The sequence below is a fragment of the Camelus ferus genome, chromosome 21, assembly GCF_009834535.1.
Source record: "Camelus ferus isolate YT-003-E chromosome 21, BCGSAC_Cfer_1.0, whole genome shotgun sequence".
NCBI lineage: Eukaryota > Metazoa > Chordata > Mammalia > Artiodactyla > Camelidae > Camelus > Camelus ferus.
The window spans coordinates 28,385,559-28,403,166 of NC_045716.1; the positions used below are offsets into that span (position 1 = coordinate 28,385,559).

The following is a 17,608-nucleotide window of genomic DNA, read 5'->3' on the forward strand; positions in this document are numbered from 1 at the left end:
TCAAGTTCAGCCTCAAACCTCAAATCCCAGTTGGAAAGGACACTCCTCCCACTGCACAGGCTACAAGAGACCCCAAAACTGACTGCCCAGCACAGGGCTTTCTGGCTCCCGCCCCGTCCAGCTGCGGCCCTGTCCGTGCAGCTGACCACCCCGGGTACGGGTGAGCGAGGGCAGCAGTGGGAGGGAGCCAGCTCCCAGGCCTTGGGTTTCACCCTGGGGGTGGGCGGCAGGAGGGAGGCATGTGACTTCCAATCTGACAGCTCCAGAGGCTGCATCTGCAGAGCATGCAGCCCAGTGGAAAGGACTCAATTAAAAATGATCAAAGGGCACCTACGGGAAAGAACAGCCAGCGTCACAGGTCCTCCCACGGCGGCCAAGGGGCTCCGGTGTCTGCCGCGTGACCCACTGCTCTGGGCACTTGGCGAGGAGCAGACTGCCCTCCCCATCCCAGGCACAGCCCTGCCCTCCCCTCAGCCCTGGCCCTCTCTGCTGGGGGCACAGGTGATCCGTGGGGAAAACCGTGGGGCCCCAGTTACAGCATCCTGTGGTCCTTGCCGGACCCTGAGCCCCTCGAGACAGCCTCTGTCACAGGCACCCCAAGTCCTGCCTTGGGGAGGACAGGCTTGGGAGCCTGAGTGCGTCCCCTCCCCTGAGAGGGGCGACACCTGTCCACAGGTCGCCTTGATACTGCTGTTGCTGCTGTGGCCATTTCACAGATGAGGACACTGGGGCTCCGGGAGGGGACAAGACCTGCCCAAGGTCCTCAGAGAGCCATCTGAGATGCAGACCCTCCCAGGACGAGGGGCTTCTCCCTGCCCTGGGTCTCCGGCCACCTGGCCTGGCTGCCCAGAGCCCCCCGCACCTCCTTGTGACGCCCAATACCGCTCCTGGGCAGAACACAGTGAAGCGGCGGTCTTCCCTCGAGGGAGCTCATCTCCCTGCGCAGTGTCCATCGTCACAAGCCATGTGGGGTCCTGACTGGACACCACCCTGCTACGAGCAGAGAAGGGACAGGCCACCACTGCTCTGTGTCTTGGGGGCCCCCAACCTAAGAACTAAACTAATCCTTGGGGGCACGTTGACCTTCAAAGTCCTGCCTGCTGGGGCTTCCCCACTGAAAGGCCTCATTCTCGCCTGGGTGGACCCCCGCCCCCCTGGCACAAGTCACTTCGAGGCAGAACTCGGACACAGAGAAAACCAGCAGGGGGGCTTGGAGCCTCCGTGCCCATTTCTCTGGCCCCCGGGGCCAGTGTCCCAGCGCTGAGTGAGGTCATGGGGGCTGCTGTGGGGCCGGGGGGCAGAGGCCGGGTCTGCCCTAGTGCAGGAGAGCCCCTCCCACGACCTCCGCAGCGTGGAACCCTTTATCTGCTCAGCCTCGCCCGCCGCTCCTACTGCTCGAGGAGACGCGAGTGTCCCACCAACCACACGCCACAGCAAAACCACAAGGGTCTCATTGTGCATCCCACGTTCCACTCCCAGCCTCTGGTCTCGGCACCACCCACTCAGCTTGGGAACAGCCTGGCCTTGGGGCCGTGGGCCCTGCTGAGTGTCGTCAGTTAAAGGACAAAAGTGGGTGGAGGCAGCTGGCGGGCACATCCTGAGCCTCGAAGTGCCCTCTGCTCACAGTTCTCACTCACTCAGGCCCTCAGGCTGATGGGCCTGCTTCTCTCTGAGGCCTTCCTGCCCACCCACGCTTCGGGGCCACTGGGACCTGAAATGCCAACCTGAGGTCAGGCTTCCCTCCTGAAAAGGCTGGGAGCAAATCCAGAGGGCCCCATGTGTGCAATTCCCCCCATCCCCATCCCTGGCCACAGGGGCTGCCTGAGCTGCACCCCTGCCCGAGGTCTCAGCCTGGCCCTGGAGAGCTGTCCCCTTGTCACCCGGACTCTGAGCCTTCATCCAGCCACCTTCTGGCCCTCAGAAGGGCCTCCCTGGTTGGGGCTGAGCCCCATCTGCCCGGCTATGATTCTGCTGCCCACAGGTCTTGGCTGTCTGATGTCCATGCACCGGCTTGCAAGCTATGGACGGCAGGGCCAAGTGCCAGCGGGTCTCGGGAAGTTCTGGTGAAGGAGAACCAGAGAACCAGGGCAGGACTGCCCACAGATCTCAGGGCAACGACAGGCCTGGAACCAGGCCTGCTGGGCCCCACACCTGAGCCCCTCTGGGCACCAGGCAGGCCCAGGAGGAAGACCTTCCATGCTGGGTGGGGCCGGGCACTGGGTGAAGGACTGTCCGTGAGGCACGGATCACGGATCACGTTCTCCAGATGCAGCGTGGCCCGCGGCCAATCTGAGCCCCTGCCCAGGGGCCCTTCCACCAACGCTCAGCACGGGGTCAGGCAGCCGCCCCAGGGGAAATCGGACGCCTGTCACGGGGAGAAGGGTTGTTCTCCCAAAGTATCCTCTAGAAGGGAAGGCATGCGTCTGGAAGCACACTGGCCTCCGGAGGAAAACCCGTGCGCAGGAATCCTGCAGATGCTGCACTGCTTCCCAAGCTCAGAGGGGAACGGCTTCGGGGGGAGGGTGTTCTCAGACGGCAACAGAATTATAAACATGTTATGTGTTCAGGCTGAACAAAAGCTCCTTGCTACCCCTGCTGAAATCTGTTTTTACAGAAGTCTGGCTTCCCCTACATTCCTCATCTGCCTGGATTTAATCACATCAGCCAAGCAAAAACCTTCACAGGCAAGTCTCCCCAACGACACTGACATAGTTCCTAGCTGGGCAGAGTCAGGTGGGCATGGGGCGTGGTTTTTCTCCCACGCATTGGTGCCCACCTGTAAGCTCTCCACGAGGCGGGGAGTGAGTTCCCAGCCCAGACTGCCCTCCTTAGAGCTGATCATCACTCCTGACACCCAGAACCTTGTCTGGCCAGGGTCCTTGAGACAAAGTCTTGTCTTCAGGAAGATGCTGGAACAGGAAGACCCAGGAAGCCCTCTGAGAACAGGGGAGCACGGACACGGAGTGAAGGCAGATGCAGGGCCTGACACAGCCCTGCCGGGGGGGCGCACTCACAGCTGGTGTCTCAAGGACTTCCCAGGTGATCTGACTTCACTAAGGCTGAGAATTACCAGTCAGATGCAGGCTCCCAACATAAAGTGCAGTTCATGAAGCACTAAGCTGGCTCCTTTCCGAGGCGAGTGACCCAGGGTTCAGGTGGAATTTTCCTTTCAGTGATGATGGTCAGAGCTGACAGGTGCCAGGTTCTCACCGGTGTCAGGGTGAAGCCTCCCCCCATACTGATGTGTTTAATAACGGCAGTCCGCCCACACTACCTGGATCCCTGCCTCCGCTCTGCTCAGGCAGTGTAGACCAACACCGCCAGGGGTCCGTGAGGGCAGGCACCGCAGCCCCTCGTGCACCCACCTCCCGAGCCCTGAGGGTGCCCCTGCACAGCCCCGTGGACTGTGGACACCGATCCTGTGAGCACAGAGCCCCACGCGGCCAGTGCGAGGAGGGAGCAGGGTGGATTTCTGACATCACGGGCAGAAGCCTCGAGGACACGCCAGGGAGGGGCCGTTAGGGGCTTTCCATCTGCTCATTTCACAGCCAGCCGGCCCCAAAGTGTGCAGGGGGATGACAGTGGCAGCCCACATGGGGTTCTGGATGCAGCAATGCAGACTCTGCCCAAATCCTGGCTCTGCTGTGGATGCGCGCCAAGCTGCCTGCAGGACCAGGCTGGCAGTGCCCCTGGTGAGCCAGGGGACGTAGGGGCTGGCTTCCAAGCCCTCAGCTCTGTCAGCAGTCAGATGCAGAGGGAGGCCCCGGGTCTCACCTGCGTCCCCCCCAACACATGGGACTGGGGGGATGTGTCCTCAAGGCGATCTCCTCTAATGGGGTTCTGTGGGGTCACCATCTGCAGAAGCCAAGCAGATGCCTCCCCCCTGGCCTGCCATCCACTCGCCCCGGGGAACAATACTTCTGTTCACAAGAGACACCCCAAGAATGTTCCTGACAGCACTTCTCAGGTCCCCAGAAACAGGGACAACTCCCCTGACACACAGGATAGACGTTACAGCACACTCACGAGGACACGGACCAGCAAACGCCTCCGTGTGGGCACCCAGCACGAGGAAAAGCCACCTCGGGAAGTGCGAGGACAGGCGACGGCACCTCCCGGCTGTGCTCCTGACATCGCGGGCGCAGCGCTAAGCTCTCCACACGAACCCCCACGTCCCGCTCCAGGTCCACCCCAAGCCAGGAGAGGGCGGGGTTCACGGTGCGCACGGCGGATTGGCATCCCGCTGCCCTGGACTGACTTAACCTGCTGGGTGACACACGGTCCGCCTGCGCATCAGTGCCTCTCCCGGGCAGCGTGGCCCATGGACCCCGATGGAAGCCATCACGCTACTGCGGGCCTGCAGGCCGGCCGTCTGGAGAGGGGGCCCCCACTCCAGGCACAGCAGGGCCGCACTCACCTTTCCCGATCTGGATGAAGCCAAGCAGGATGATCAAGGCCAGTGCCAGGAGTTTGGCAGCAGCAAAGGCGTCCTGGACGCGGGTGGCGGCCTTCACGCTGTAACAGTTCACGGCTGTGAGCAGCACTGCAGAGACAGGGGCAGTGTGTGAGTCGCAGGGAAGCACAGGCAGGCACCGCAGCCCCCTCCCTGGGGTCTGACTTTCTGGGCTCCAGGTCCAGGGTCACAGGCTGAGAGCTGCCCCCCCCCCCAGGGCCTCCAGCCTGGCACAAAGGATGAATGAATTCAACCTCCTAAGGGCCAATGGATTCATCCAGCCCTGCCCCCCACCCCGCACACCCCGCTGGATGAGCCTTTGAGGCGAGTGCTGTGCTCAGAGCAAGTTAAAGTGCAAATCGGCCTTTTGGAGGGTGACCGTGGCCCCCTGTTTGCTCCCACCCAACATTTCAGCATAACCTACAGCCCCTGCACAGGCTCCCAGCTTCTGAAGGTGGGGCCCTCTCTTCAGAGGGTCTTGGCAGAATCCCAGAGAAAGGAGCGAGGCACCCTGTTAGTTGGACTCCACCTGACAGGCTGAAGGGTGGGCCCGAGGGGGCAATTTTGCCTCCTGAGTTGGGGCTGACGCCCAGCATGGGGGGCCCAGCCGTGGGGGCAGAGAACAGCTCACAAGTACCAGTCCCACCACTGGTGTCACCACAGACACACCCAAGGGCGGGGGCGGGGGACACGCGCAGGGGCTGCACAAACGCCCAGACACGCTGGGCCCCGGGGAACAACCAGCCCAGAGCGGAGTGCGGTCAGCCGGCTGTAACACCGCCGCCCCGTGAGCGCACGACAGGACACAGCCGGATTAGAGCAAAGGCGAGGGACAGACACTCGGCACCTGCCCCTCCTACTTCTCCCTCTGCTGTCTCAGCCGAATCCCGGGGAGCACCCGGTGAGCGAGCCCTCCTGGCTGGCGCTCCGCTCCTGCAGATCCCCGATCCCCGCCCGGGCGCAGAGCTGGGGCCTCTTATTCTCAGAGGGTGGGCTGTCAAACATTAACCAGCGCATCCTGGACCCACGGGAAGTGCGTTTCCCGGCAAAGCCCCGCACATGCCCGGCTTCTTGGGAGGGCTCGGTGGGCGAAGAGAGTCGGGGAAGGGCTCCCGCCCGAGACAGAACCAACCCAGGGCTGGCAGATGCCACGTGGCTTCTTCCCCAGCTAAGTTAATCGCACGTAATTTTACAATCGGAAGGACAGGCCCCACACCAATTAACTGGATGAGACCTGTGAGCTCTGGTTGGGACCCAGGGCCTCACTGCACCCAGCCTGCCTCCACTTATCTCTTTCGAAAGTTAATTGATACCTAAATAGCACCCCCACCCCATCACTTTCTCTTGGCTGCTGTACGCTCCGGCTGATGCAACCAAAGGCCAAGACTGCATGCAACGCTCTCAGAAAGCCCAGGTTGAACACTGTTTTGAAATTAGTTGCTTTTGGCTGCTATTCCTAAGCTGAAATACTCAGAAGCTCCCCTGCCAGCGGCAACAGCAAAGGCCTGTGACCAAAGAGCCACAGCAGCCCTTGCTCGTGGGGACCCTGGCTGAGCTCCCTGCACTCCTAGGCTGTGGTTCTGCACCTGTCAGAGGCTGGTGGTAAAATGAGCTGCCTCGGGGTCTCGTGACAAAGCATCCGTGTCACAGCACTGAAGCCACCTCCGGCAGCAGGAGCTGAGGCCAGGCAGCACCAGGGGCCCTCACTGTGTGGCTCTGGGGTGGACACACGCTCTGTCCAGGCCCTCAGGACCGAGGGGGAGACAGCTGTCCTGGAGTAAGCACGTCAGCACAGAAGAAACAGAGGCTCCAAGAGGCCCCCTGTCCGAGGTGCCGGGGGCAGACCCAGGTCTGTAGGGGCCGTCTGATGCCCCCCTCAAGTGACAATGAAGGGCGGGGGATGAGGTGAGCAGCAGAATTCCTGGAATTCCCTTCTCCTGGGCGTCCCGTCTAGTGCTCCCCGTCCCACCTGCCGCGTGGCTGGGGGCTGGGGCGCGGGGCCCTTGGAGGACAAGCCCAGCCTCCTTTCCACCACCGCTGCACAGCGAGAGGGCGGCCCCGGGGCTCTTGCCGGACAGTCTCACATTCCCTGCCTAGGGAGCGACAGCCAGAGGGCAAGGCCTCCTTTCCGGATGCGGCAAGAAGCGGGCGGATTGCATCACTTCTCCATTCATGCCCTGAGGGCGGGAGGGGCGGTGGCTAGTCTACACACCAGGAGGCGGCTCTTCCCGCCACTGCCCGCCCAGCACAGCGGTGGCTGCTGTCACCACTGACAACTCATCGCCCCGTGTGCGGTCCCCACCCCAGCGGAAGCAGGGGCACCTCTCCCTGCCTCACAGATGAGAGCTCTGAGGCTCTAGGAACGGGGGGGGGGGGTGGCTGGCCCAGCGCCCCCAGCAGCAGGGCTGTCCTGCTGTGGTGGTCACTGGGGCGGGACCGAGGCCCGGGGCTCCTCCTCCAGTGCCCCCAGGCCCTCCTTCAGGAAGAAGGGGCTCCACCCAGCACTGCGGTGCCCGCCCAGCAGGAGTCAGAGCCCCACTCCAGTCCCAGGTAGTGGACTGCGAGGCTGGCTGGCTGGCACAGCAGGGAGGGAAATGGGCCAGATCACAGCATAAACGGGACTTTGTAACTTCCATTTCCTTCACAGGAAGAACCACAATACACGATGAAGCTTCAACGCTCACTGACTTCAGCCGACAGCTAAACAAATGCTCTACTGTTCTCCGCTGCGTCCTTTCTGAAAACTCCAAGATGAAACAGAATCAAGTAAATAAGCAGATTCACCAGGACCCGTGTCTCTGGGCCCTAACAAGAGCTGGGCTAGGAGGCGGCCGGGGGCTGCGCCTGCTCTCAGCTGTTGCGCTCCATCCCCTGGACAGGGCCCTAGCTCTCCCGCAGGGGCTGGAGGGGCAGGGTGTGACCAGGGCCTCACTGCTGACCACGGGCGGAGTGGGGCTGGCCAAGGAGCTCAGTGACACACGGGGGTCCCCCATCTGCTACTTTTCAGAACCCCCATGCTAGCGCCTCTGGGACCCTCTCTGACCCTGAGCGTGGGGTGGCCTGCAGGGACTGGACGATGACGGGGTTCCGCCCACCAGAGTGACTCAGGACAGCCTCTCTCACTCTCTCAGCTTCCCTACCCGCTGTGCCAGGAGGATGTACCAAAGGGAGGGGTGCTCCCCAGCCTCGGGGGGGGGGGCGCTTATCCAAGCAGCACGACAGCTCCCTCCCCAGGCCTCTGGCCCAGTTATCTGAACCTCCAGGCCCCCAGGTGTCCACCTCCTGATAAACCCTTCAGCTGCGGGTCCGCCCCCAGGCATGACCGCTCCAGGGCAGGACACCGTGGTCCTGTGGGCTCCAGTAAGTGCCATGCGGGTGGCGGGCTGTCTCGCTCACAAGGGAGGGCTGGAAATGCAGGGCAGCCTGTTTTCATTTAAAAACACCAAAACAGAGCACACAACACACCAAAATCCATTTCCCTCCCCAACAGAGGGTCAAACCCTGATGGGATTTACCGGCCTGGTGACCAGCGCTGCTCTCCCCTGGGCGTTACGGGTGCAGAAAGGGCTACATGTGAGCTCCTGCTGTATATGTGAGCTCGCTCCCTCGCCCAGGGCCCTGGACACTCCTGCCAGCGCCCTCCTCACAGGTGCCCTCACTGCTAACCGCTCTGCTCACTCCAGGGCACACACATCAGAGGAGGGTGACAAACAAGCCCAATGGAATCATCCAGAACCGCAGCATCCGGGGGCCAGCTGGCCAGAGACTCTGTCCACTGTCCCCGTGTATGGGGCTGTAACCGTGGACCCGCCCTCCTCCCTGGCCCAGGGCTCTATGGGGACCATCCCTCTCCCAGGATCGGGGGGGACAGGAGTCACTTGGGTTTGATGCAGGGCCCCCAGGTCAGAGCCCCAGAGCTGAGGCCCTCGCTGCTAATGAGCTGCTGGTGGGCTCCTCACATGAGCCTGTGAGAAAGGTCCTTTTTGCACGTGGTTCTAGGGCACTTGATAAAATGGGTCAATACTTGAGGCAAAGCAGATCAGAGGCTCAGGGGTAACAGTCGCCCAACACAGGTGGGGGGAGTCGAGACACCAGGCAAATGGCCCCCGCTTTGCCCGCAGCTCTGCCAACAGGGCCCCGAGATGGGACAGGAAGTGGCTGCCGGCTGCAAGGGTTCCAGGAAGCTCAGCCAACCTGGGTGCCCGGGGAAGCACTGGTACTGGGCCAGAGAGCAGCATCCGACCTCGTGACCGAGGCTGGACAAGCCCTGGGCCCAGGCAGCCAGTCTGCCTGCTGATCTGGAGCCTGAATATCTGTCCAACACAGCGGCACTCACTGGGCACTGGGACCCGGAGCCCTGGCTGCCAGTGGGCCGGGGCTCCTGGACTGCGGCCAGTGACCACAGGCTTGCGTGGCCCAGGTGGCCAGGAGAGCGGCCAGCAGCAGGGCTGACCACTGGACAGGCATCCTGTCGCTCTGGCTTCTTGTCCTGCCTTTGCCTTGTAGTCCAAACCCACCCGGGCACATGGGGGCCCTCCTCCCTCCCTGCACACCCAGATGTCCTCTGGGCTTGGCAGGGCCCCTTCCACCCCAGGCCCAACTCCCCCTCCCAGTATTTCTTCACTTCCTGCCCTGACTCTCATCCCTCCTAGTAACAGACAGAGGCCCCCATTCGGGGTGTATCAGAGTCCTTGGGGACCTCATAAAACAGGTCTCCCCGTCCCTGGGGTCTGATGGGGCAGCCTGGGCGGGGCCAAGAACCTGCCGTCTGACATGGTCAGGGATGCTGTTGCTGCAGGCTCGAGGACCCATATGGAGAACCAAATGTGGCTTCACGACAGCTGATTCACCTTTACTGACTCCAAGAAAGTGAATGAGCATGACCCCACCACAACCCAAGCACCTGAGGAGGGCCAGCCTCCCTTCCAGACGCGCTCAAAGGCAGAGCCCGCTCAGGGGGACAGCCCAGCTCCAGACCTCCCACCACCCCACTGCTGGCCACTCAAGATTGGAGCCTTCAAAGGGTCTGGAAAACTGACAGAAAATGAAGGAATTCCCCAGGGCGGGGGCTGCTCAGATGGGACCCAGGGCTCCAGTTCTGGTGCTGGATCTCTGCCACGGCCGGATGTGACACCTCGGTCCAGTGGGGAACACTGCCCCCCAAGTACCCACACCTGTTGAGGCCCTGGTTTCCTGCAAAAAGAATTACTAACACGCTGTGTCACATTTTCAAATGTGACCAGCCCTGGAACATGCGTTTCATGTTTCCCATTTTTAACCAGGCTGGGGGACGCCCAGCCATACAGAGTTCCCCGCCATTCGGTGGTGGAGGTGTCCGTGAGCATCTGGAATGGGGCTGACACTTTATTTCAAAATATGCCAGACAGAGGCAGATTCAGTCAACTCTGAGATGTGCTGACCTGTGAGCCCTGCAGTAAGCAGGGAATCCCACAAGCAGCCATATCTCGCTTTTGTGGGTTCTTCCAAAGCAGAGCCCTGCAAAACATGGAGGTTCCCAAAGCACCCCCAGCACCTGGCCCCAACAACAGCCAGGATGCACAGGAAAGGAGTCTCCCCCACAAAGTCAGCCCCAGTTCCTGACATGCTGTGTGACCTTGGGCAGGTTGCTTAGTGGAGTCTGAGCATCTGTTTCCTCATCAGCTAAAGAGGAATACTGCGGCAGGCCCGGTGGGTGAATTTTAACATGCAAACACACCGCCTGGCATGCCTCCAGGTTACTAGTCCCAGGGGTCACCGCCGAGTGAAGACCTGCCAAGGACAGCAGGGGTGCACGTGCAGGGGACTCCGTGGTCAGTCCCATCCTGGCTCTTACCTCTGGGGCCTGGAAACCCCCACCCCTGCCCAAACCTGCTGCAGCTGCAGCACCTCAGGGCGAGAGGACACTGCAGCATCCACCCAGCACCTTCATTGGTTAGCTGGCGGTCAATGGAGCTCAGAGAGGTTATCTGACTTGCCAAAAGTCACACAGCTGTAACCAGGGGAGTGGGGTGAGGATCCCCCGGCCTTCTAAGTCCCACTCCTGTGCTCTGGCTACTGGACTGGGGTCCTCAACCCTGGCTGCCCGTGACAGTCTCCACCCCTGCTCCCCTGACACATGATGGGCTCCCACTTTGCTGGGTCGCGGCAGGGGGCTGGGCATCAGTGTTCCCAACTGGGTGGCTGGAGGTGCAGCCAGGGTGGAGACCCACCATGAACACACAAGTCTACTGACACCCTTGGAGTGGGGGAGACGGACAGGTGGGGGCGTGGCCCCATGCAGGTTCAGACCTGAGTCTGCAGCAGGCTCTCACGTTGGCGGGGCCCTCGGACCCTCCCGTATGACTGGGGGACACTCATGACGCCCCTGTTCACCTGTGACCAGGACAGAAGCCGACCCTCAAGTTCTCTCTGTGCCACAGCAACGGGGAGCTGACCTGCTAGTCCACACCGACCCAGAGAACAAAATGTTCGTTACCCAGACTCTGGGGAGCGTCCCTCCTCGTCCGGACCCTGAACTTGGCCTCCTCAGCCCGAGCTGAGAGCCCCGGAACAGGCCTTCCCTCCCGACTGCCTCTTCCGGCCGCCCCCACCCTACACCCAGCTTTGCCCTTTCCTTCGGCTCTGAGGGGCCTGACACGATGGCCTGTCACACGTGTTTGCGACCACACAGGATGACCAGACGAGGTGGCTCCAGCCAGGCCCCTCCAGCTGCCGCTGCGCGCAGCATACCCACAGCCTCTCCCCTGCACCCGGTGGGGCCGCAGCGTCACTGTCCCCTCGCCAGGCACACCTGCTCTGTCATGTTCCTCCCTGGACAGTCCATCTGGCACTAGGCCCCCACCGTGATGGGACAGCCAACTCTCACTCCCTCCGCAGGCACAACCTGCCCACCCCTGCCCTGCCCCAGGCTCTGAAACATAGGCCAAGAGAGGCCCAGCTCCCAGCCCTGGGTCACGCAGCCAGAGAGAGCGCCAGGCCCCAACAGGTCTCCTGCAGCAGCCCTGGGCCTCCCAGCTGACTGAGGCTCACAGGGGCCCCTAGGTGGGGGCCAGGTGAACACAAAGCCACACAGCCTGCGTCCGCACCGAGGGCTGGGTCCCACAACAGCCTCAGGCAGCTCATGTGGACAGGGTCTACACGCTGGGCTGGTCACGGGTCACAGTCTCCGGGCAGTAGCTCCAGTTCTGTACTCCTACACTCGGGGCAGCTCACGGATGATTGGGTTGTCAGCCAGCAACCAAGGTCAGGGTGACTCAGAGCGCGGATTGGGTTGCCTGCATCACACAGGAGGCTTCAGAGCAGGCGAATCCCACGGGGGAGAGGTGGGCGCAGCCAGGGAAATGCCCCTGCCTGAAGGCAGGTCTCAGTGGACAGGTGTGGAGGAGGGACGACACCCCTTCCCACGGCAGAGGAGTACAGGAAGGCCACCTGGGACTGCCCACCTGCACAAGCAAGAGCTCAGGATCCTGCCAGGATGCAGATGGGACCCCAACCATCAGAGCCAAGAAACTGCCGGCCTGGGTAGCATTCAGCTGGTGGGAACAGAATGGGGCAAGGCCTAGGGGTGGGGAAAGGTGTGCTCTGGGCAGCTCCCCTAGCCTACAATCCAGACAAGGGCGTGGGAAGGTCACACCGCCTGGGGGTGTGAGCACATAACCTGCCCTGTCCCCGGCACCCGCTGTGAGTCGCGGAAGGAGGGGACGGGAACAGGAGGCCAGCGTGGGCACAGGACAGGGCCCTGGGCAGCTGGGACCCAAGGGGCAGCTGTCTGCCGCCACCCCCACACCTGCCCCCACCCTGGAAGCTCATTTGCAAAGTGAAGGTTCTGAGAGAAGATGGATGCTTTCTTAGGTGGCTCCCTGTAAGGGGTCTGACTCCCCACAGTTGGGGGTGAGAGGTGGGCAGCATTTCCCAGGGAGACCCCAGGACACGCATAAACCTCACATCCAGGAAGTGCTTGCCCTCAGCGACCAGGTGCCTGGACGTGGTAACCGACACTGTGGCAGACCACTGGCACCTGCCACCCTCGCCAAGACAAAGACGGCTCAGGTGGAAGAGGGCACCACAGCTGCGGCTCCCACCCACCACTGCCTTGGTCCCCCTGGCTGTAACCTGGGGGGTGGTGACACCGATTTCAAAGGCTGGGCAGTCTCTGATGGGGCCATGCTCTCAGGGGGCAGGGGTGGCTTCCAACCCAGCTGGGACTGTGGGCGTCCGGGAACCTCGTGACTACGAGTTTGGATTGGGTGTGCTGGGCGCACATTCCATGGGATTATCAAAGGGGTCCGTGACCCAGGGGAGACCGGCTAGAGACGCCCCCCACATCTCCCGCCTCCCTCGGGCCTCGCGCCCTGTGAAGCCCCTGCCGGGCCCCAGGCTGTCCCGTGACCTGGGGCTGGAGCGCTTTCACGTCTGGCTGGGAAAGTCAGATTTCAGAGCTAATTACCAGGCTGCCGTCTGCACTCGGCTCACAGCTCCCGATGCTGGGGTGGCCAGCTCCTTGGAAACACCTAGAGGCCTTTGCTTCACGTGGCAAGGGGCTGACGCCAAGCGGCTGGCAGGAGTCCAGACACACTGAACCGGCAGTTGTATGCAGGCCTCGCTGTGACAGGGGACACAGCGGTGAGCACATCGCATAGGATGGGGCCACACCACCAGGACAGAGTCACAAGGGGGGGCTGGGGGAGGGAAGTCATGCTGCCATGGCCTCCCCTCTCCTCCGGGTCATCACCCCAACTGACTGACCTACCCTGGGGTCAACTGGCCATGACTCACCCACAGCCACAAAACCCATGCCTGATCTGCACCCTTCCTTGTAGAAGGACAGGCGTGTCCCCAGCCCCAGGAGATGCCGACACCCTGCCCCATCCCCACCAGGCAGGGCCACAGGCTGACACCTGTGCGATGGGCAGCTCAGCTCGGCCCCTGCCCCACAGGGAACTGCTGGCCTTCCCTCCCCTTCAACTCCTCCCTTCCTTCTTTCTGCTAAGACTGATGGGTGACATGCGTGACAACTAGGGGGTGCAGGTGGCTGTCCTATCCAGTGGGAGGGAGAGGAGGGGGCGCCCAGAGATCTGCAGCCACCTCCCTGACACCTGCGTGCCCTGGACAAGAGGGACCACAGCTCAGACAGGCTGAGTCAGCAGAGGGACGGGGGTTCAGGCTCTCCCTTCTTCTAGGAGATTCTCCCGTGAGATCAAGGACCCGTTAGGGCTCAGCTGGGTTTCTGAACCACGGTGGGTCCATGTTCCCTGTGTGCTCCTGCCTCCGGCCTCTCCAGATGCCACCATTCCCATCTCAGAGAGAGTGGCCAGGGAGGCTGGAAAAACTGGGGATGAAAACCCGGCCCAGGAACAATCTCAGCTCGCCTGAGCGACTTCTCCGCAAAGATAAAACCCGTGTCACCTGAATCTCAAACAAACGCCACCAAGTTTTCACTAAGCTGTAAGTAACCCACGTAAGCTGGGTCTCATACCAGTCTCCCAGCGCCAGCAAGCCTAGCGTCTCTCACCTTCATGACTCGTTACAAAGACAAAAACACCAGGGCCACACACGGAGGGCCCCATTTTGTCACTTCTATGTCAGACCTACCAGAAAAGGGATTCCCCCCACCCCATTTACCCTGTCAGCAGGATCATTTCAAGCACCAAAGCCAACTGGCGTCACAAGGAGCAGAGGGGCGCCCAGGGGACTGAAAAGATCAACCTGCGAAAATGAGAACCTGGCTCTAGAACCCCCGCCCACCGCTGGAAAGAGCGGCCACGCGGCCATTCACAACCCACTGCACGGCTGCCAGGCTGGAGTGCAGACCCTGAAAACAGCCCGGGGCCCCACGCACATGCCCGTTGTAAGGAGGGACTGCGGACACAGGCAGTGCACAGGGCCCTTTCTCCTGTGAGGGAGAAGTTCTAGAACCTGGCCTGTGTGCAACAATCAAATGACACTCAGAAACTTCCCGTGGCCCTTCACAGCCTTCTCAGATTCCCCCAGGGGTGGGTCCCTTCCTGGGAAGTCCAGACTCTCCTCTGTGCACAAGTGTGAGCTGCCGGTGCCCAGCTCTGAGTTCTGCTGGCCTTGGGCAAGTCAGACCACGCACTTACCCCTGCAGGCAGCATATCCCTTTTTGTTACCGGAAGTTTGTTTTCCATGAGAAAAAGCAACTCGCACGCACACAACACACTCACATGGGCGCTTCAGAGGAAAAGAGCTCCACGTGGCCGGTGGGCACATGAAGGCCGTCTCCCTAGCTCACACCAAAAGGGGTGCTGTTCACGTGACCCTTGTGACTTAGTAGCCAAGGCCCCTCCAGAACCCACCCCGACGCCTCACCTGCTTAAACCCCAAAGGGTTAGAAAGTAAGGGTCCACTTTTAAAGCCTACAGAGCAGGCCCTTTAAAGATAGCGTTGTCCTTACATCCTGGGCGGGAGCGTTAAATCGGATCTAGCCACGGTGGAGATCAGACACTAAAATCATCCTAATGCCAAAAGCCAACAAAGAGGGACTTTTTCTTACTTAGTCTAAAAGCATCACCTCAAGAGCCCACCAGGTTCCCCTGTCCTCAGGCAGGTTGAGAATTGCTTTGACTGTTCCTAGATTTGGATCAAAAATTTTTTCAAGCTGAAATCCTGTTCGCTGAGACTCCCCCAAAAGGCAAAATGTCCCCCTTCCCAGGCGTGACTGCTCTGTCACAGTCCCAGGAACATGGGATCTCAGGCCTCTTGGAGTCACCGCTTTCTGGAGTGTGCCTTGGAGCTCTGAAAGACCCCCGCTCTGGCCCCCATCACCACCTTGCAGCGAGCTTCTGTGGGAAGCTGGCCCGCTCGCTCCAGAATCCCAACAGCACCAGCACGCACTGCTGGGCAGAAGCCACTCCAGGTCACAGGCCCTGCGTCTCAGGCTCCCACCGGAGAAACCACACACCAGCCCTGCCAGCTCTGCACATCTGTGCACCATCAAGGTTTGGGCAGAGCCGCAAATCAGGTGGCAGCTCTGAAAGCAGGGCACGTCCGTCTTGCAGGCCTCCTTAGAGGCGGGCCAGGGGGTAGGTGTAAAACTGCCAACAGCCAAGAAACCAAGAAAAGATAAGAAAATTCCGTGGCTTTTCATGCAGGTGCTGTTTCTTTTTCTTTTCTGAAATCCCAGGAGAAAACAGCCCACTAACATACTGGGCCCTCATCCACCAACATACTGGGACCCTGTCCAACACTGGGACTCTGGCCAATGGCTGTTCTTCAGCACAACTTGGGACCCCCAAACCCACACATTTAAGCTGCAGCTGAGCCCCCCTTACTCTCAGCAGGCAGCCTTCAGGGACTAAGCACTGCCGCCTGAACCAGCAACGTTCATTCAGCCACCCACACAGACTTTATTACTACTGGTTTTGTATGAGTCAGCCTTTCCTGATAAGCTGATTTAAATGCTTTTTTTTAATGCAATTTCTTTCTCTTGACAAATTGTAAGCATTTGGGAAGTCAGACAGGAAACATGCTTTCAGACGCTCCACGTGGGAGCCTTTGCAAGAAGGCAGGGGTATTGCTCACTTCAACGGCTCTGGACGGACTGAGTGGGAAGCGGAGTTCCGGCCAGGGACTGGGGCGGGGACTCTGCTGTCTGTCTCACTGCGGATTTCCCAAAGTGATGTGGAAACGAATGAATGAAACGCACGTGGCCTTAGTCTAGAACTGCGGCGACGCCCAGGGACGCCGGATGCTGGGGACGGCCGGAGACGGCCGGGGATGGTCCTGGAGGAGTGCGCCCCCCGCCCCGCCCCGCCACCGCCGGGTCCCGGGGCCGGTACTCACGCACGCAGAGGCAGGCCACGAGCTTGGCGGCCTCCTCGGGCACCGGGCAGGTGGGGAAGAGCGGCTTGAGAAGGTAGGTGGCGAAGACGAGCGCCACGATGTACTGCGAGGAGGGCCGGATGATCAGCAGCTCGATCCAGAGCTTGAGGAAGGCGGGCAGCGAGCCGTACACCTCAAGCATGTAGGCGTAGTCGCCGCCCGACTTGGTGATGGTGGTGCCCAGCTCCGCGTAGCAGAGCGCGCCCACGATGGAGAATACGCCGCACACGGCCCACACCACCAGCGCCAGCCCCGGCGAGCCCGCCTCCTTGAGCACGCCGGTCGGCGTCACGAAGATGCCCGAGCCGATGATGGTGCCCACGATGATGGCCACGCCGTTGAGCAGCGTGATGCTGCGCTGCAGGGTCACGCCCTCGCCCTCTGCGCCCTCCGCGCCCCCCGCGCCCCCCGCCGCCAGCATCCGCTCGCGTGCCTGCCGCTCCTCCTCCTCGGCCGCCGCGGGGGCCGCCGCCGCGCGCCGCTTCGGGCCCGAGCCCGCCATGCTGCTGGGCCGGCCGGCGGGGCCGCGCTGGGCTGGGCTGGGCTGGGCCGGGGCCGGGGCCGGGACGGGCCGGGCCGGGGGCTAGACAGCCGGCGCGCGCCACCCACCGGAGAAGACCCGTTCCCACTACGCGGCCGACAGCCGCTGCGTCAGCCCACGCGGCACCGCGCCGCCCTTTATAGGCCGCCGCCGGCCCCGCCCCGCCCCGCCCCGCCCGCAGGGCCCCGCCCCGGGCCCGTCCCGCGCACGTGGAGCGCTGGGCGCCTCGCCCTCCCGGCTGGCTCCGGCGTTCCCCCCGCCCCAGTCCGCGGCGACTCGGAGCGCGCACGCGGGGACCCCGCTGCTCTTGGCGGAGCGGGCGCTGCCGCAGGGCCGGCCTGCAGCACGGGATGGGCGGGTTTTGGGTGCCTTTGGGGCTCAGAGGAGGCCTGCCTGCCCCCTAGAGGGAGCCCACTGTGCTGCCGGCTTCTGTCCCAGAGGTGTTAGGATCCCGCGCCGTCTGCTCACCCCGGGGGACCTCGGAGGTATGAAGTGATCAGAACCCCTCCTGGGGGAAGCCCAAGGCCCAGGGTGGGCCTGGGGTGCTGAATCTCAGGGCTGAGTGAGCGGGAGCTCAGAGAAGAGGAGAAGAGGGAAGTGCTGAGGCCACGTCTGAGCTCCTTCCTACGCTCCGAAGTCCCCACTTTACCCCAAGGGGCGCCTCCTTGCCCAAGAGCAGCATTCAGGGACACACAACTTTGAGAAGCAGTGACACAGGTTCTGGGAAACCAAGAAATCTGCAGAAGCTCAGTTACATTAACAGAATTGCCCCC

At 62.0% G+C, this 17,608-nt stretch overlaps 1 protein-coding gene across 1 annotated transcript in view; it reads right to left on the minus strand.

Annotated features, from left to right (window-relative positions):
• Positions 1 to 16,947, minus strand: part of SLC7A5 (solute carrier family 7 member 5) — a 31,252-nt gene extending 14,305 nt beyond the window's left edge. Inside the window, exons 1-2 of the mRNA XM_006180714.3 lie at positions 16,256 to 16,947; positions 4,418 to 4,543 (exon numbers count right to left, since the gene is read on the minus strand). Coding sequence (XP_006180776.2) covers positions 4,418 to 4,543; positions 16,256 to 16,796 — 667 coding nt within the window. The 5' untranslated portion in view covers positions 16,797 to 16,947. The remainder of the gene's footprint in view (positions 1 to 4,417; positions 4,544 to 16,255) is intronic.
• Between the last annotated feature and the right edge of the window lie 661 nt (positions 16,948 to 17,608).